Source organism: Ctenocephalides felis, unplaced genomic scaffold (genome assembly GCF_003426905.1).
Source record: "Ctenocephalides felis isolate EL2017-DRISC unplaced genomic scaffold, ASM342690v1 CF-g0.4_SCAFFOLD_01886, whole genome shotgun sequence".
In the NCBI taxonomy this organism is placed as follows: Eukaryota; Metazoa; Arthropoda; class Insecta; order Siphonaptera; family Pulicidae; genus Ctenocephalides; species Ctenocephalides felis.
Window position 1 is genome coordinate 124820070 of NW_020538040.1, and position 22289 is coordinate 124842358.

The 22289-nt window shown below is 29.1% G+C and overlaps 1 protein-coding gene across 3 annotated transcripts in view; it reads right to left on the reverse strand.

Annotated features, from left to right (window-relative positions):
- The window catches only part of LOC113378777 (chloride intracellular channel exc-4-like), a 134455-nt gene extending 113030 nt beyond the window's left edge, over nt 1–21425 (reverse strand). The window contains exon 1 of one of the 3 annotated variants that reach the window (XM_026619371.1): nt 21241–21425. In XM_026619371.1, coding sequence (XP_026475156.1) covers nt 21241–21309 — 69 coding nt within the window. In that variant the 5' untranslated portion in view covers nt 21310–21425. The remainder of the gene's footprint in view (nt 1–21240) is intronic. The other 2 variants (XM_026619370.1, XM_026619372.1) reach the window with 2 other exon arrangements.
- Nucleotides 21426–22289: the final 864 nt, after the last annotated feature.

Genomic DNA, 22289 nt, shown 5'->3' on the forward strand with positions numbered 1-22289 from the left:
ACCGGACACGAATCTAACCAGTAGTAGTTCCCAGTATGTAAAAGCTTTTCTTTTTTTAAATATGATAGATTAAAGGGAGGGTAAAACAGTCCGCAAACATTATCTCAAAAAGCAAGTAAAGTTAGAAATTTTGTAACACTAATATTTGAAAGTCGAGAGCAAAATATTTGAAACTAGCCATCACATTAGTTCTTACGATGTCGCTATCAGAAGATAAACAACAATGTTTGAAAATCCATAAAAAATAATATTTTCTTTCCTATACACTCGGTAAAAGCTTACACGTGGGAGGAGTAAAAAGAACCAATTAAACCTGGCAAAAATGTAAATAATAAAAAATAGTAAATGAAGAAGTAAATTAAGTAAAGAAAAGCATTTATACAAGAGATAAATTAAATTAATAGTCAATCCAACTCTGCTGTTGAATATTTTTGACAATAAATCAGATCAAAAAGTATAGTGTTATCTTTGTCAAAAATGTGGCCACAACAATTATACTTTGCATTTGTAGAATAATGTAGCTATTATTTTGTAATAACTCTTCAAATTTAAAATTACGACGTTGGATCTGTTTGCCTCCTGGCTGTCTCTTTTTATCTAGAATATAGAGTAAAAAAGGAGAGATGACAAATTTTAGAAAAATAATAAAAAACATTTCTATAATTAGGAATTATTTGTAAATTTTATTGAACATATTTCAAAAATTGCTTGTTTGATACGCTGTGATGGTGTTCATTTGGCTTAGATAGTATAATTATTTTCACATTTGTTCCCCGCCCTATCCTATTAATAAGAATGTTATTTAACAAGTTTATAAGTTTACCGTGCTTTGATGTCAAGACGCGAGAAGCGGGTTTCGAGTGGAAGTAGGCCAGGAAAAAATACTTGTCATACAAAATACAAATATTGTTTTTTGCCAGTTTAAGAATTATGATTCTACAATTTTTATGACTAAATTAAATGACAAGCGGCGGGCGTATTCGGATGCTTAAACGCCCGATTCGCAGTTTAGCTGGTACTCAGGTCGAATTCTGATCGAGTTCTGACTACAGAACAAACATTGAAAAAACTAGCTGTAAGTGGAATTCTGTCAAAGCAATTAAGGCATCGTGCCTTAAGGCAAATTGCTGAAACTTCCCATACCAAAAATTATTAATTTTTTAAAAACGATTAACATTTTTAAAAAAATGTACTTTGAAAAAATACGATTTTTGAGAAACTATATATATGGATAAAAAATTACTTTTTTTTGAAAAAAAAAAAAAATTAAAAAAAAAAAAAAAATTTTTTAATTTTTTTTTTTGAAAAAAATTTTTTTTTCTTTATTTTGACATATTGTGGAAGATCTGAACTTTTTTTTTCAAAGCAATCGTACTGATTTAACTTCATAGGGACAAAATATAAAGCGCGTAAGCGCCGCGTCGCTGTCTAACGCATAAGCATTGGTACGGATCCCATAGGAATGTTAACAAAATGTATACTTATTGTTAAAATCTCTATAAAATATCTGATAATTTGATGTGCATGTGTCTAATGGTCATTTTTGACCGCCAAATGGCCAATTTTTTTACTTTTTCCTCCATATCTCCGAAACCGCTAGACCTACCTTCATGAAAATTTTATCGATTCTTCATCTTGTCAATACAAGTGAAATGTTTTTTGAATTATTTAAATCGGACGCTCCGTTCTCTTAAAAATTGAGTTACCGTTTTCGGCACTTTTTGCCCCGTATCTTCGGAACGGCTAGACCTGCCTTCGCCAAAAACTAATCAGCACGTCTCCTTATCAATACGAATCGAATGTTTTTTTGGATTATTCAAATCGGTTGATCCGTGTTCCCGAAATCGTCGACGACAATTTGTATCCGCACATACATACACACACGTACTGTATGTATGTACACACATACACACACACACACACATACATCCATTTTTTCTAAGATATGCCAAAATGTTCAGAAACCTCTGAAACGTAAAGATATATAAAAATTTTCATTTTCGATTTTTTTGCGATTACTATAACTTGCCCTACGGGAAGTTAAAAAAGTATTTGTTATTGAAAAGAAAGAAAAAAATAAAATTAATATCTTCTGTAGGTGGTTAAATGCAATAGCTCTTAAAATAATTTGAGTAGCATCTTATGAATGATCGTTGAATTAAATTCAATTTTAACTTTGTTCGCTGTTTCTATGGGATATTAATAATTTTTCAAATTAGCAGTAACATATCGACTTGCCCTTTTTAAGCATGGTTTTACAGAAGTTTAAAATGAATTATAGTTCATAATTTAGTATTTTAAGCTTTCGTGTTTAAAACACAGCGTGTTTTAATAATTTGTGTCGGCAAATGCAGGTTTGTAATAAAAGTAACTAGGATAAATAAAATTTACAGTATTCCAACAGTAAATGTTGCAATCTGTAGGAACGTACTAGATATTATATTTTATAGACACATAGAAAATTCGGTTGACGTGAAAGCATTTGCGAGCGAAGCTGCACATTCGTCGCTTTCTACATCCCATAATCATTAATCATATAAAACGATAAGGCAGCCAGTTATCTTCCTTAAGTCATCTTAATAACAGAAAAATATCTATTCAATGAATTTAATAAAAATTGTTGAATCATTGCATGGACAACATCATATTAAAATACAGTACTGCAATAAGATATTCTATTTTAGAAGAAATTACATATACAAATACAATCTGTCTGGAAAATTGTCTGATACGCTCATTACAAATTTACATGAAAACTTGTTGTAACTACAAATGATTTATGTAACATTTAAGCAAAACGTGACATAAGGCTGTCAATAACTATTTATGCAATTCAAGGTAATGTTTACCACAAAATCCGCGCAAAACAATTATTTAATTGTAGTTTGTTTGATATTTTAGCCTCTTTAAAATAAATTACACTAAGTACACAAGCTCGTAGTTTTAAAGTATGTTGTTTTACAAATAGAAATTAAATATACAACGCCGCTGACCGGTACTAGAACTGTTTTAACTATTTATTACTCTGACTGGAATCATAATTTCAATAGTCCTCTCCTTTATAGGACTGTTTCCGCTTCTATTCCCTGTCAACTTTTTTTGTATGACTCATACTTCAGAATATATATATATATATATATATATATAGATATATATATATATATACATTACATGGTTCATATACCCTTTTGTCATGCGTTAGATGAATCACATGTTGGGATTTTCTATGATGTTTTCATAGCAGTTTGAAATCAATATCACATCAAGAAGTTACAAAAGTGTTATTTACTAATATATAATTAAACAGATATTTTATCTTTGATAAAATTATTAAATCTGGCCGTTCTATTAACACAGACTAGTCTTCTCATTCATTTATTAACTCTAATTACACTCTTGGTATATGAACTCTAAATTCACTACTACTACTCATTCTACTTGTCATTATAATCCATCCATAGTAATCTTATATGGATCCTAATACTATCATTCATACCAACATTCATACTAGCGCCATCTATTTATAGTATACAAAATTTTATGTTGTAACTAAATTTGCAAATAAATTAGTATATGAAAGCCGAATCTACAAACTAATCTTAAAACTAGAACCTTAAAAATGCGTATGAAACAAAATCGTGTGAGCAATAACAGTAGTTTATTATAATAATAAAAACTGTATACATATATATGTATAGAGTAAAATATTAAAAAGTAAAAAAAAAAAATTTAGAAATGTAATGTTTCGCATTGATTTTGCTCATCAATTAAGCAGTTTTTCAATAGAAGAATTAACTAGTGGTGTATGGCATTATGCCTCAAGGCAAATTGCTGGAATTTCCCGTACCGTAACGAAAGTCTCGAGGAACGTAACTACAAAGTTAATATCATTTATTTTAATTATATAAGTGAACTATATATAAGCTTTAGAACTTTAGCCAGAATTAAAATTAAAATCTGAATTACTTTCGATACACCCAAAATTTTTTTTTTGAAAAAAAAAAATAATAATAATAATTTTGAAATAAAAAAAATCCAAACGCAATTGTTTTATCAACACAATCAGAAAGTTTTTTGAATCATTCAAATCGGATGCTTAGTTCTCTCAAAAACTGCCATTTTTCGTACATTCAGCTCTGTGTCTTCGAAATGGCTATACCTGTCTTTGCCAAGAACTAATCACCTCCCAATCATTACAAATTGAATGCTTTTTGAATCATTCAAATCGGATACTCCGTTCTCTCAAAAACTCGATTTTTATTTTCTGCACTCTTTGCTCCGTATCTCCGTAACGAGTGGGCTTGCCTTTGTCAAAAACTAATCAGCACATCTCCCTATCAACAGGAATTGAATGTCTTTTGAACCATTCAAATCGGTTGATCTGTGCGCCCCAAAAGTTAGACAAAAATTGCGGTCACACAAAACACACACACACATCTATTTTTTCTGAGGTATGCCAAAATGTTCAGAAACCTCTTAAACGTAAAGATATGCAAAAATTTTCATTTTCGTTTATTCTAAACTTGACCTCTGTGAATCTAAATATTGTGAGATTGAAAAATATATTCTTTTTGAACATTTTTTTTGTTTGATAAATAAAACATTGAAATATATTACAAATCGTTTACATTTAGCAAATTCGTATTATATAAAAGAAAATTTCTTGATATAAAATAAATTAAATGAGTCATAAAACACAAAAAAATAGAGTACTAAATACTACTCTAAAACATACTAAGAAATTTACGTTAAATGGATAAGCTTTTATAAGCTTCTAAAAAGTAAAATTACAATTTTATTCAATTCTACTATCTATTAAATTTATAAGTAATTTAAGAATCAAGCTTGTGGCAAAATATATCCAGCATTCCTGCGAAAGAAGCAAGAGTATCTTAGAATAAGCTTATCAACTTTTAGCCAAAAAATCTTTCAACGATGTCTCTATCTTCTCTGTTGGAGATTTAATAATGACCATTTCCCTACTTTTGAATAGCATGTCTACTAACAATAATAGCGTCCAAGTAAAAACATTCACAGTCCGTAACTGCACTAACCTAGATATGACCAACTGATACACGATAATCACAGCTGCATATTCATTGAAACCGGAATTGAAAATTCTAGACAAGTGCGAATCCATTTATGACTTTGTCAATATATTGACAACCATTAGCCGAGAACAGATAAATGAATAGTGAAATATAATCCATATGAAATTAAAGACATAGATTGATAATATCGACGTGGACCACCATGTTTCCTTGCGCAGTAGAAGCTATTCATGAGAAAACTGAAATTATTTAGATTTACTTGAATAATAATAATTAGATTGAATTATTCAGATTTACTTGAATAATTTTCATATTTGGAAAAGTTATGTAAACAACAATGAAATTTTTTATATAAGTTTTATGTAAAAGACGATTAGATTTTGTTAAATGTCACATTCATCTGAAGAAAACTGGGTTTCCCTGTGGATTAACGGTTAGTAGGGCTATGAGATTTGATGTAAAGCAGTGGTGACATCGGTTTTCATTTAGAAACATAGATAGTATTATGTTCTATAGTGCAGTTAACGGAGCGTTTTAGGTCTGAATTTTTTTACTGTGCTCCGAATTGAATGAAATTTTGGAATTAGGTTCATCTTACCCTCAAGTTCAAAAGTGAAAACAGTTCGGGTTGCGCCATCACCCCCCGGGGGGGAATGACACCCCTTCTCAATTGTGTAATTACATTTTTTCAAAATAACCACCAGAGTTGAAGTAATTCACATTCCTTCTAGAATTCACTTCATTATAGACATCTTGATGGATTCTAGCAGATTCACTACTTTAGTACAAACTATTGTCAGAAAACTCACGATTTTATAAAAACTTATATTATATTAAAAACTTAATATATTGAGCACTATAAAACCCAATTTCACCGAAATGCATAAAATGTAAAACCTCGACACTAGATGGCTTTAAATGCAACAATTAAATCTTGAACGAAATAAAAAACGACAAATCTTGCTTAATATTTTTTCTAGAACACTTTATGTAATACCGATTTATTAAGATTTTTATTGACATTATTTTGTTCATTACATGATTTTCGTTAAAATGTATATTTTAGGAGATATTTGCAAAAAACGAAGAAAAACGCCTAAAATATATGAATCTTTAGTGGCCAGTAACATGAAAAGAATTAGTTTTTTTGAAAAACTATAAAAGACATTTTTTCTTATAATTAGTTCTCTCCATTTTCGACGTTATTTTTAAAAAAAAAATGCAATTACACAATTGAGGTTATACCCTTTTTTCCTCTCCGTTTACTGCACTACTAGAAGAATTCATCAGTATTACATGGATCAAATCGAGATAGGACAACCTACTGCAAAAATGACGTAGTGAAGAGAAATCATCAAATAGGACCCATAATTTCTGATTGAAATAGAAATAAAAGAATGAGAAAATCTAGATACCAAACGAATAAATATGACCGAAAAGTTTTCAAAAATTAAAAAAACAATAAATAAAAAAACGATGGTGATGTGGATCATGATAAAATCTTGAATAATTATGCATTGACATAAATCAATAAATTAATATAAATAAATACGAATTTAAATAAATATAAATTTCGAAATGGATGGGATCCTTCGACAGACCGACACCTCCACTAATCCGACACCCTCGGATGCCTTGCATTTTTTTGGAAAATCTTTTTGGAAATTTTTTCGCTCTTTCTGATATAATATATTAAAAATTAGGACTTCTATTATGATCCAGTAATCCGACACCCTGGTTTTAATAATGTCAGATTAGTGAGATTCAACTGTACTTCAAACAAATAACCAAAACAAACTACTAATAATATTTGGTTTCTTACAAACACTTTAATTATTTCTATTATATAGATTGTACAACAAATATTGTAAATATTACTAGCATGCGGTAATAAATACAAAACAAGTTATTAAAATAACTTAAAAGGCATTTCTCCCACAACTGCAAATGCGAAATACCGGAATACATAAAAATTGAATATATCAACGAAGTCGTTAAACGGAATAATAAAAATCAGCATAAATCACATTCGACGTTGTCTGCAAATTATACAGAAGCTTTGTGACAAACCAGAATATTCTATATTAATATTAATTAATTGGAACATCATGATGGCGCAACATTATTAATCAAAACAAATGATGAAAAGTTGAATGGAAGATATTGATGGGATGGAATTTCTTAAAAGTTTTATTAATAGATAAAAAAAAGAAATTGAATACATATACAGATTGAAGTTGACATCTAAAGAAAAATATTTCTTTTTAAAAAAATGACAAGTAACAGAAATTAATATTAAATTCTTTTTAGAAAAGAATTTGATCTGACATCTTTAAATACTATTTTTTGTTTTTAATACTATTTAATACGAACTGCGTTTTGTCTATTATAATTAAGAATAAAATTTTAAGAAATTTAGAAATTATTTTGTTAAACTAGCAGTTTTTAAATGAATCAATTTTTTAACGAGAATTACTGACTGACCAATATTTTTTCGCTTTTAAGCCTTGTATAAAATTTTGTAAATAATTAACTTAATAAAAATTAGCACATTAGCCAATTAGCAAGTAGTCAAAAAGCACGTTTTCATAATGATAATTTTCGTAAAATTGAAAATGATGGTTCGAAATTACTAATGTTAGAGCCTATTAAAACTATTCCTTATAAGCATACTCGTTTTATATATCATTTTCATAATTTTGACGGTTTGCTGCAGTTTTATTATCAAGTAATTGCAAAGATAATTTTGTAAAAGCCGGAACAATCCGGGACAAAAGATCTTATTTTGAGATAAATGTTGTCCAGTTTCTTACCATGGATGAAACGACTAGCTCAATTATTTTTAACCATCATATGTTCATATCATTTAAATTATTTCAATAGTATTATGATTATTCTATCAAAATAAAATGAAATAAAATAAAATTATAATACGGAATATTACTTGATTTGTTCAAATCATTCAAAAAGCATTTAAGAAGCTTCAGTATTCATACATTTATATACAATGAATCTGGATCATACAGATATATAAACGTTTACACACACTTGAACAAACACTTTTCAAAGTAGTCTACAACAATCAGAGAAGCTGAAAGATATAAAATTTTCAATTTCGAATTTAGTACTATTAAAATACCTCACTCTATATAAGAAAGTTAATAAAATTTTATGATCTATCGTGCAGAAACTCGGGATTTCTCAATACAAGATCAAGATTGATGGTTTGAATACAATCAATATTGTTGTGCTACCGATAGAAGTATATTTTCCAGTTACGATCTCGTATTAGAAAATCATTCGAGGCGATTACTCATGCACAGAGTTCACTATCGGTAATCGATGTTAATTTATACAGAAGAGTTACGGATTGCATGGATGAAAATTGCAACAAACATATAATTAACTATCTATATGTGTATCTATTTATACATAAATACACATATTAGCAATATATGAAATTTATAAAAAAAAAAAACATTTTTGCTTATTATCTTTGATAATCATTAAAAGAGTACCTACAGCGTCCAAAATTCATGGTTTCAGATACGAGAATATAAATATTAAAGACAACTTATTACAAAACTATGTATCAAGCGATTTTAATTTATGGAATAAAATGCACTTTCCTTTTTTATGGTCATGCATTTGAACCAGAACATGTAGGGTAAACTGGGTACGGTTGTGGCACTTTTTTCTTGATCAGCAATAATTTTGTTAATTTACCAGTAAGCTAGGAGAAAAGTAAATTAAACGGTAATTTGAATATTTGTCTATAGACCATGCGCCAGTGGGCTGCATGAGATGGGGACTGACTAAGCCCGAAGTGGAGGACACAGCTGCTGCGCAGCCGATAAACTATATTAACCGTGCGATAATCGTCTGCCATTGGTATTTTCAGATAGTAATAATATTATATTTTCACGCGGGAATATTGAAATACTGCCCTTAAATACGATGGATTTGTCATGAAATCAAATCATATAAGAGGAATCATATAAGAGGTTACAACCGTCCTGAGGGCGTGAATAGGTTAAAAAACAATAGCTATGATCATCAAAAATGTTCATAACGACTCCTTTTATCAGAAATATGTAACAAAATACAACATCATTAATTAAATAAAGCTTATGAATATAATTTAACAATATAACAAAACATAATTTTTTAAACAAGAATCTTTGTGAAATTTTTGTTTACTCATACTGAATTTTCCTTCACCTATCATTTTCGTATTCATCCAAAAAGGACAAAAATTCAAGTCGCATTATTAAAAAAATTGAATAAAAAACTTACTTTTAGGAAACAGGTTTGAACAAACATACATTATTCTTTCTCGTTTTGAACCCTGTCTCAAAATCAGTATAGTTAAGCTGTTATGAAGATTGTAACTACCGTACACAATGTCCCCTAATCACGGTTAGTTTTAGGCAATATATGAAAATTGTAACAAATGTCTGCAAAGCAATCCTCAATGCCTTAAAATATATTTATAGGTAGATTTGATTTTTATTTTATTTACGCATTATTATTCTCAATTTACAGAAATATATTATTTTCAACACTCAATTTTCGAATTTGCGGCTGTAGTCCGATTCACTATGAAACGTGCCACAAAATCATACTAACGAAAAAATAATATAGGTTATTATTATTAAAAATATTTGTGAGACAGAACGACATAACAAAAGCAAGTTTCTTTCTATAAATCGGTCAGCAAACTTGATTACATAATGAGTCAGTAAGCGAAAGGATAATTATAATGGAGTGGCATTGAACTTTTATCGGGTAATTTTCTGAGCAACGCATAGAACAGTTACAAACAGTAAAAACGGAACTACCAAGAGATTTACTTTACTTTTTAATTTAGATTTTATATGACATCTGATGAAAATTTTTCTCTAGAATCAGAAAATATTAGAAATGATGACATTTTTAATAATATACATTCTCGAGATTACTTGTGTATTCATTGTACATTATAATCTTACAACTGGATAAACCAAATAAAAGTATGTGAAGTCGACATGAATAAAACTATGACATTCGTATTGAAAAAATAACGTATATTTTGACTGTGTTCATAGGTCAATATGTAATTGATTCCTAATTTCCGGCAAACTGATGATGCAGTTACTAATTGTATAACAAAAATAATTAAAATATAAAATGAAAGTATAAACATACGAATTCGAGGCCAAGGTTATATAGAAATAACATTTACAGTTCAATGTTCAAAAGACATACGTGTTATTTATTAAATGCCCTTGATTCCATTAGTTCATGGTAGTCGGGAAAAATGCCAAAATGAGGAGTTGACTCAGACAAAAATCGACTCAAATTGAATCGGCGAGGACCGTGTTTCTAACTATCGTTTAATTAATAGACATTTAAACACAATAAATAGATAAAAAATTATAGAAAAAAAAATTAATTATAAATACAAAAAGATAGAAAAAAAAATTATTTATTCTTGAGATAAAATCATAATAATGTTAAGAATAAAGACAGAAGTTATGTGCACATAGGAATATTTGCATCACATTTTCTAGTATGATCATTCAAAAAGTCTCACTTTGAATAAAAATGCATATGCAAAAGTCTAAACGACAGAATTAGATGATTAACTTCCCATCGGGTAAGTTATAATAATCGCAAAAAAATTCGAAAATGAGAACTGTTGCATTTCTTATAATTATGACAGAAAGAATGTATGTGTGTGTGCATGTTTATGTCCGGATACAATTTTTCGTCGACGATTTCGAGAGCACGGATCAACCGATTTGAATGATTTAAAAAATATATTATTCCTATTAACTGGTAGACATGGTGATTAGTTATTGGCAAAGGCAGGTCCAGCTATTTCAAAGATACGAAGCAAAAATTGCAAAAAATTGCAACTTAGTTTTTGAGAAAATGGGGCGTCCGATTTGAATCATTCAAAAAACATTTCACTTATATTGATGTAATAAAGAATTTTTATTTTTTTTATTCTAGAGATCTAATAAATAACGTTAAAAATGCGTTTTCTCGGTCCAAAATGATCTTTAGACATATCTTTATCAAAATACCAGATATTTTATTGATTAAAATTAGTACGAATTTTGTTTATATTTTTATAGGTTTTGTACCAACATTTATAATGTGTAACAGACGGCGCTTACGCGCTTCGATATTTCGTTTTTACAACAGCTACAAACTCAGCCGCTTTCAAAATTATCAAAAACATCAATTTTCAAGTGTGTTTTTTTATATTTTTTCAAAAGTATTCACAATTTTCAAAAATGTAAAAAATCAGATTTTTCAAAAAAATTAAGTTTTTCAAAAATATCCAAAGAATTTAAAGCTTTTAAAATATTTAAATTGCATTACCCGAAGTTTCTCAATTTCCCTCGAAGCACATATTAAGCACCACTATGTACTTTTAATTCTGGTCATATTTAGAAGAGCACTAAAAAAAAGTAGCCACCCGGTCAATGATTGCAATAAAACGTCTAATAATTAGGATGCAACAATACAAATGTGAACATACATAAGAATATAATATTCCATATCCTCGGATGCATTTTCCATTAATAATAATCCAATTCCAGAACTAGCAGAGGACTGTTCTAAAATGAACTTGCTTCGAGGAATGCGCCGATCCCAATTTTTCTGCGAGTTGTCTACTTGGCGCGTCCGCGATCCGCTGACCATGATAGTTTTGTATGAATGAACGGTATTTACTACTACTAGTGTACGGTCATCGAGCCGTGACAAAGCGATCGATCTTAGAGAAATTAAATACAAGTGTAAGAAGAAAAAGAAAATAATAAGAGCACAAGATAAATAATCTTGATAATTACAATAAACACTCGGCAGATGCACGCATTGATGCTTCGTGGACAGTGGAGTATGCAATCAATAGAAATATCTCTTTTCGGTAAATACAAAAGGCATTCTTTGATAAAATTGAATCTGCTTTAGAAACAACTGATTGTGAGAGTTAAAGAGCTAAGTTTTAATCCTAACTAAGGTCTTAATTCCAGTTAAACACTCAACAAAATATCTCGGGATAATTTTAGATAGCAAACTAACCTGGAAACCATACTTTCAAAAATAGCTCTAGTAAAAAATAGAGCTAAGGAACTCTACTGGCTCAAAGGTAACAAATCCAAATTACCTATTGAAAGCAAGCTACTAATACATAAAACAATAATAAAGCCGATATGGACCTACGGTGTGGAATTATGGGGATGTGCAAGAAAATCTCACATTGATTCAATTCAACGAGCTCAATCAAAAATTCTGAGGCAGATTGTAAACGCTCCATGGTATGTCAGTAACAAAATTATTCATGACGACTTGAACATACCATTTGTGAAAGATGTAATTACCAGTACCAGTCATCGCCATTTTGAGAAGTTGGAATCCCATCCCAATGAAATAGTTAAACATCTTCTTCAAGAACCCCGATCTAGGAGGCTCAAAAGAAAAGTTCCAATTGATTTGAAGATTGATCAATAAAGACCAGACTCAGCCCTTATATTTACCTCAATCAGATTAGTTGACCACTCAATGGAGTGGCACCTATTGTAAATTTTAAAGTTCAGCCAATTTATTTATGTGTGTGTGTGTGACTGTGTGTGAGTATGTTTACTGTGTGAGTGAGTTCAAACATAAGCACAATAGCTCATAGAATTTTGTAAATTCTGATTGCTGTTAAATAAAGTAAAAAAAAACAACTAAGGTCTTGCTCGTAGATGCCCAGAGTTTGATCCCGCTTCGAGCAGCCTGATGTCAAGCAGGTTTGATGTCGATTTTCACTTGGATATATAAATAGCAATATACATATTTTCAAGTGAAAATAGCCCCCACCCAGCAATGCTACATTAGTAATAAGTCATCACTATTACAAATATTGTAATAATAAAATTTACGACATAGAGATGAGACAACTGTCTGATTTGCCATCTATAACAAACGTAGTCTGTACGTAATTCAACACAACATCTTCTAGGACCCTTAAGTTCTGATAACCGCTGTTCAAATAGATATAAAAAAGTCTTAACTAAGATTTTAAGTGGGAATAGCTCAGTCAGTAGCATGCCCGACTCAAACGCCAAGGATACTCGGTTTGAGTCCTGGAGTTGGATTGAAATTAAATAGAATTCAAATTGTTGATTTCAGATAGAATAGAATTAGAAGTTAGAAGAAGATACAAGGTTATAAGAAAAAAAAGAAAGAATCACTTATAATAAAAATTGGATAGTATAGAAGGATATATAAAGAAAGTACAATATAATATAAAATAAACAAGGCTAATCAAATAACATAAAAATCTTGTATCTTTGGCCTCTCATTCACAAACTAACCAAACTAAGAAATAAATTCATATAGTTAGACTAGACTAGACTATGGGTGCTCCATGGTTTAATGGTTAAGCTCCTTAATTCGTGTGGATGAGGTCGCGAGTTCGAGTCTCGCTCTGGACAACCTGACATCGTGCAGTATCGATGTTCATTTTCACTTGAAAATATAGATAAAAAATATGCTTCCAATTGAGAGTAGCCCATCTCAGGCACCGTGGTGTGAAACGGCTGGGAACACTCTCACACTATTCTTGTTGAAATCGAGTTGGAGTTGAACTCAGCTCACGGACTTATAGTTAGGCTATGATTTAGCCAGAAATGTAAATATATTAGTATATGCAAGTTAGTAAAAAAAAACGAAGACTGGCCTACGACGAATAACGAAGCGTCAATTAATCACATGATCGATTTTTTTAATTTTTTGGACCTATCCTCCCTCTTGGTGATACATACTGTTATATCAAACTACACCCCCTCCCAACATTACGTGTATTTTCAGTATATAAATAAATCGTATTTTTTTTAAATTTAGGTAATAAATAAATACAAGTGCATCTCACGTGATTGATGGCGGCCCCTAAATCAAATTTTATTAACAATAAGACAAAAATAAAAAAGTTCTAAATTTTTTCCCGTAGAGCATCGTGTATTAATTTTTACTTTCCTACATGCTCATATGGCCATTTAAAATTGTCTGCTCGTCTAATCTAAAGAATTTCAATCAGCACTGTTACTATTGTGCATGGCAATTTGTTTATGACAACAATTCTTGAGGTTAAGCATAGCATAAACAATGAATTTCTCCAGCAATGTTAAGAACGCCGACAAAAATTGTATTAATGATTTAAAACGTAATTAAATTAAATATTATTTTACGTTATAGAAATCGATTAAATATTTAAATAAGAAATAATTTTGAACATGCTTTGAAACAAATTGAATTAATTTGAATTTGGCTTTGGAACAAAATGAACATTTTTTAAATATTCAGGGAAGAATTAGCTATTAACATTATATTTTGGAAATGCAAGTGTATAAATTATTGAAATCTTAATAAAGCGAGTTTTGCTCTATTATCTGATAAACCTTTACTGCCAAACAGAAAACCCATTTATCAAATCATTGATAAGATATCAGTGATAAACAGAATTAATTGTGTCGAGTAAAATCAGAGAACGTCGCGTTCACAATCATCGGATGGTTCTACGTATATTAGAAATTTTCGTACAATTGCGTAACCTTATGGAAATATACCAGGAGAGCTCAATGTATTTACAAAGATTGTATAATATCGTTTGAAAGATTAATATTTGAATTTAATGCATATCACGATATTTTATAGTGACGTTCTATTTTTTTGTTCAAATATGATGAAGTGATAATTCAATATAATTTTTTATTGTCTCAAAAAAAAATAAGTTTGTAAACATTCCCAAAAATCTTAAACTGCACAAGTTAAGTTATTAGGTTGTTAAATATCTCCCTTCCGCTTTTTTGCTATTGGTTTATAATACAAAAAGGCGGAAGGGAGATATTAGTTTAGATAATATAAGATAATCCAGTATAAGATCGGATTCTGGTTTTAAAATTCGATCGCATGTTTTTGTATATAGTTTACCGAATTTCAAAATGCTATCACAAAATTTTCATATTACTAATGATTTCCAGGAATTACAAATATTTAAAATTTAACGTAACGGATAATTACTAGCATAAATTGATGTGATTTATATTTTTATAACTCAATATACTAATATATCAAAAAGATATCGACATAATTAAGTATTAACTTCCCGTAGGGCAAGTTATAGTAATCGCAAAAAAATCGAAAATGAAAATGTTTACATTTCTCGACGTTTTAAAGGTTTCTGAACATTTTGGCATACCTTAAAAAAATGGATGTATGCGTGTGTGTGTGTGTGTGTGTGCGTGTGCGCGTGTATGTATGTATGTTCGGATACAAATTTTCGTCGACGATTTCGGGAACACGGATCAATCGATTTGAATAACTCAAAAAACATTCGATTTGTGTTGATAAGGAGACGTGCTGATTAGTTTTTGGCGAAGGCAGATCTAGGCCAAAAGTGCCGAAAACGTGTTACTCAGTTTTTAAGAGAATGGAGCGTCCGATTTGAATAATTCAAAAACCATTTTATTTATATTGACTAAATGAAGAACTGTTCAAATTTTTGGAAAGGCAGGTCCAGCGAATTCGGAGAAATGGAGGAAAAAGTAAAAAAATGAGCCATTTGGCGGTCAAAAATGAACATTAGACATATGCACATCAAATTATCAGATATTTTATAGAGATTTTAACAATAAGTATAAATTTTGTTTACATTCCTATGGTTTCCGTACCAATGTTCACGCGTTAGGCGGCGACGCGGCGCTTACGCGCTTTGATATTTCGTTTTTATGCAGTTAAAGCAGTACGATTGCTATGAAAAAAGGTCAGAATTTCCAAAATATTTCAAAATGATTTAAGATAGAATGATTTAATATGGTTCGAAATTCTATTAAAAGTTTCAAATCATTGATCAACTTTTATTGATTATTATTATTGATTATTTTTAATTACTCAAATTTTGAATTGCGGTACGAGAAGTTCCAGCAATTTGCCTTAAGGCACGATGCCCTAATTGCCTTAAGACAGAATTCCACTTACAGCTAGTTTTCAAATACTAATAGCATTATCTATCGGACCCAGTTGTGGCGTAATCGCTACGGACATGGATTAGCACCAACTAGTCTCAGACCTCGGCTCGGCCAAGTTCGACATCAGGCAGCATGATGTCAAATTTTTACTAGATCTCAATATTATTTGGAGTGAAAATCCAGCAGCAACATTCACTCATAACCATCGGTTAACACGTTGGCGAATATATTAGCTATTACGTCTAATAATTCTAGATAATTCTGATTGCTGTTAAAAAAATAAATAAAAGAGATATTTATCGTTCGCACACAAGAAGTTAAAAAAAGCGATTCAACCCAAAAGTGATTAAAGAAAAAATATCACTTTTTAAGTTTTTACACTTAGATTAGCAACAATTTGGCTTCATATCAATAATATATTCAAAGGACACATATTAATGTAATGTAATAATTGCCCTCTGGCAGGTCCGTGAGCTGAGTTAAACTCCAACTCGATTCAGCGAATAGTGTGAAAGATTTCCCATTGTCATTTCACACCGCAGATCCCAAAAATAGACCATTTTTAATTAGAACATATTTTTGATCTATATTTTTAAGTAAAAATTGATACTGCATGATAACCTGATATCCAGAGCGGGGGTTCAATCTCACGACTCTGTCCATATGAGGCAGTGTGCTTAACCGTTACGCCATGGAACATCTTAAAGCAATGTAGTATAAAAATATAAAATTGCAAGCCTGGTCTATTAAATTCTCAGTGCACACGTTTGTCACTACAATTATTTTCGTCGAATAGAAAGTTACATGTGCAGTGTTGTTAATTAAGAACGCATCTTTAATTCTGAAATCAGATTATAAAAATTGTATGCGCCGCGGGGCACGAGTATTGAATAAATTCTTGTAGTTCAAAGCGCGATGATTGTGTATTTTTCTCATCATTCACTTGTAAAAAGATTCGTATGTTGCAATTCTTAGAATACTCTCCAGTTCCGTAATAATATTTTCTCAAGCCGATACCTATGATAACAAACCAGTTGCCGCTTCCCCCAGCAAGGGAAAACGAAACGTAGGGACGGCTGCAGGCATTGCTTTTTGATCAAGGGATACAGCAAAATACATTAAAATATAAATATATACATTGGATAAGGAACAATATTTCACTTCCAGCTAGTAGTAATTAATATTATAAAATATATTTTCTAAATATCATTGATATTTTTTCTTTAGTTGATAATTTAAATATTAAAGAACATGCACCCAATAATGTCAATGAATCAAAACAAAACGATATAACATTTTTTTATTGTTCTTGGCAAACTTTACATATAGTACATTCAAATTATCGTGGCAAGGACTGTTTTTAAATTCCCGTAGGATAAAAGTTATAGTAATCGCAAAAAAATAGTAAATGGAAATTATTATATATTTTTACCTTTCTGAACATTTTCGTATACTTCAGAAAAAATTGTGTGTGTGTGTGTATGTATGTGCGAACACAATTTTTTGTCAACGATTTCGAGAGCACGGATCAACCGATTTGAATGGTTCAAAAAACATTCGATTCCTATTGATAGGGAGATGTGCTGATTAGTTTTTGGCAAAGGCAGGTCCAGCAGTTAGATAAAGAGATAAAGCAGATAGATAAAGGAGATAAAGAGCAAAGAGTGCAGAAAATAGAAATCGAGTTTTTAAGAGAACGGAACATCCGATTTGAATGATCTATAAAACGTTCAATTAGTAATGATTGGGAGAAGTGTTTATTAGTTATTGGCAAATGCAGGCCCAGCCATTTCAAAGATACGGAGCTAAATGTGTAAAAAATGGCAGTTTTTGAGAGAACTAAGCGTTCGATTTAAATGATTCAAAGAACTTTCTGCTTGTCTCAACAAAATAATTGATTTTGGAAAAAAAATTTTAGTTTCAACTTTTTTTTCAATTTTTTTTTAAATTATTTTGTATATCGAAAATAATTTAGATTTTATTTTTAATTCTGACTATAGTTCTAATATACTTTAAACAAATAATTTCAACTTTGCAAATCAGTTTATATAATTCTTATAAATATTAGACAATTTTACAATATTATATAATATAATATATATATAATATAATGATAATATTATATAATATATTATATAATATATTATATAATATATTATATAATATAATAATCTATTTGAAAACATTCAGTATTCCTCGAACATTTCGTTACGGTACGGGAAGTTCCAGCAAATTGCCTTAAGGCACGATGCCATACACCCCACTAGTTGATAATAATTCTGCCAATTTTTGCTCAATAAAATATTTTAAAAATGTAGTTATTAAAATATAAAAACAATTCAATATCTTTAGTAATGTTAATCATTTAACAAGTTAACCAATTTATATAACCTGAGTCTATCCCTTACTAAAGACTGTAATGCCATAATAATATGCAATATATTTTTTTACCGACATTTATATTGACAGTGCTTTTATAAACATGCAATTTTAAATAACATAACTTAAAATATTTGAGAACCATAGACTTCGCTATTTAAAAAGGGGAACCCAGATGTTACTTCAAAACTACGCAGTTTGAGAACAAGGGTTAGTGAGCAGTTAAACAACTATTTGAACTTCGTTGAACATGTTAATTAAAAATCAGGGGTTGACAACAGAGCTTGCAGTAAATTGTATACAGTTAATTATACATACCTACTATAAAACTAGCAAACAACGTTTAATAGATCATTAAAAATAATTTACAAAAATAAAACATATTTCGGCTAGACGGTTTTAATTACCAATTCGAGTAAATCAATTGATTTGCTTGAAAAAGATAATTATATACATATTATTTAATAAGTCTAAACATATGGATGTATTATTTATAAATACATTAGAGTTTATATAATATTTTCAGTCTGTTTCTAAAAATATTTTTGCATAAGAATGTAACAGCAGAAAAGTGCACATTAAACGTTTATAAACAAAACAGTTAGTTCATAGAATAAATATAAATACGATATGCATGATAATAGTTTTATATAATTTGCTGATGTACGGATAACATTTTAGTAAGAACTTTATAATTAAATAAAAACATTTGTTTTAGAAAAACATGGAATTCAAAATTATACAATAATAATAATTAAAAATATTAAACTATTAATGCTTGTAATTATTAACAATAATAATAAAATAGTTCCCATATTTCAAAATTGAAATCTGGACTGATTGTGCGCGTAATTAATATTTATGCTATAGATATAAATATATATTTTTAATTATACCATTTTAATTATAACATACCGGCGTTTTATAATATGATGTCAATAATTGAATTTTTAGTAAAAGAATTAATTTCAAATACAGTTTTTACGTTTTCCATATTATTTTAGACAATTTTTTTCCATATTTCATATTATTTTGGGAAATATTGACATCCCGCACGAAGAACAAATTTAGCCTAATTCACAATACATACTTCATTCTAATGCACCGTCTTCAAAAATCCCGAAAAATGTTCTTTTACACATTCAGATAATCTTAATAATAATATAGATTAAATATAGAAGATCCCTAATACCCATTTACATTATTAATTATCCCCCATTATTAATTATCCCCAGATTTTATAAGTTAAAAATTTGAAGTTTTTCCAATGCAGCCCGGCGCGCGTAGTATTGTTAAAAATAGCTTAAAAAAATATTAATTAGTAAAATTAATTAATAATTGCTTGAGTAATATTAAACAATTATAAAAGAAAATTTCATTATAATTTATAATCAATTTCAGATTAAATTTTGAAGTTTTTTTGATTCGGACTCACAGTCCGGCGAGCGTAGAATTGTTATAAATATTCAGAGAAGGCTAAAAATTTTTAATGCTAATTAGTAAAATTAATTAAAAATTGCTTGAGTAATATTGAACAATTATAAAAGAAAATTTTATAACAATTTATAATCAATTTTAGATTAAATTTTGAAGTTCTTCGATGCGGACTCACAGTCCAACGCGTGTAGCTACCAATATTCACTAAAGGTTAAAATTTTAATATAAATCAATATGATTAATTAATAATTGCTTGAATAATATTAAAAAAATAATAATAATTTGTTACAAACGTCAACGAAGATTAAAATTTTAGTATTAATATAATTAATAACTGCTTGAATAAATTATAAAAAAATATAAAATTGAAGACTTAATTTCAGACTATTTAGTTACATGATAGGAAGAAATCGTTGGAAATTTTGTGAACATTATGTTTTCTATTTTTCATGAATAAGGAAATCATTACGTTTGTAATTTATAATAATAATAAATTTTGTAATATAATAAAAATAAATTATTTCAAATCACTCAGGTTCTAATTATTTACTATTACGTATATATATATATATATATATATATATATATATATAATTAAAAAAAAACAAATTAACTGACTTATGAAATAATATTTAAATTAAATTATGATTTGTCCATTTCAAAGTTGATTGCTTATTGGAGCAATAACTACAATTTGTAATTTTTTAAAATTATTTTTTATTTATTTTTCCTTATTTGTTATTAATTTTTACTTGTATTTTTTTTATTTATTCGCTTGTTTTCATTTCCTCTTTGTCGCTTTCTTTGACTAATTTTATATGTAATTTAGCCCTATAAATAAATTAATTAAAAATATAAGTAAAATATTTTATACAGCTTTATTTACTTTATATACTAGAATTTTCAATAAATTTATTAAAAATTGCAATTATAAATACATTTTAAAATTTATTTATATCAACATAGAATTAAAATATAAATTATTTTAACGCATAAAATATATTTGTCAATTTTATTAAAAAAAATTAAAATCAATGCAGAATATTTTTATAACAAGTCCTGTACTATAAAACTCGAGTACTTTTTGCAAGACATTTTATAACAACATGTATCTATATGCATTTAAAATTCGCTGAAACGTTTATGACACTCTGTTGCATGGCACATATGTAATTCAAGTGCTCTGTTAATAAAATCCGAATAATTCATTCGACAAACAAATAATTGAAATAATTCAAATCGATTCTAATTGGATTAGTTTTTGTTGTGGAGCAAATCCAATGCTTCGAGAGAGTTACGATACAAAGGTTAGTTAGAAGAATAGGTAACGCCCCGTAAATTTATTTCTAATTAAACCGAAGGCTTACCTTAATGATAAGTTCAATTTCTGGCACTTCACCATTAATAGTTCCGTTTTCTTGCATTTCATCTGACATGTTGCACTTTTTATTATATGAACGTTTCAAATATGTTTTTTATTCTACACACAAGAATTCAAACAACTTCACTGTATTGCGACACAAGACTGACTGCGGTCTGCGTAAACATGGCGGCAACGCAACAGCCAACAGATTGCCGAGCCGAGAACGGTCGAGGACTATGTGCGTCACCGAAGAAGGGATATTTGAAAAACATATGCACGTTCAGTTAAGTCGTATGCAGCGAACGATTTTTCTTATTGCCAATATAATGTTTACTAAAGATAAGAAATCCAGCTCGTAATTGCTGTATGTAATTTGTTAATTTGTTTATTGTTTATTATAAAAATGTGATTAAATTGCAACAGTACAATCATTATATTGGATTAGTCACTGCAATCGGTTCAGAACAGCAATCATTAAACATATTACTCACTATGGAATATTCCTTCGTTTTAAAACAAGTTATTTATCAATTTTGAAAAAAAACTTCACTTTCCATAGTTTTAGTAATCATTTTTTATATATCATTATTTGAGAAAGGCAGGTCCAGCCGTTTCGAAGATATGGGGAAAGATTGACAAAAATGATAATTCAGTTTTTGAGATAATATAGAGTTATATTTAACTAATTAAAAAAAATATTTCATTCAATTAAATTTTTGGTGAGACAGGTCTAGCGGTTTCGGAGGTTTAATGAAAAAAGTAAAAAAACGTCATTTGGCGGACAAAAATAATCATTTGACATATTCACATCACATTATAAGATATTTTTCGGAGATTTTAATATTAATGAACCGATTCTCCCGCACAACATGCCAATGTTATGGCAAGGCTAGTTATGAAAAACTTTCCGTACTAAATATTGACAAAAACCATGTGGTTGCTAAGCAGTCGGGCGATTTTCTCGTGTTGTCAGATAGAAAACCTAACCTAGAAACCGCACAAATGTCAAAAAAAAAAACGATCTTATATAAAAGGGTTTTTCTGACCCAGCTT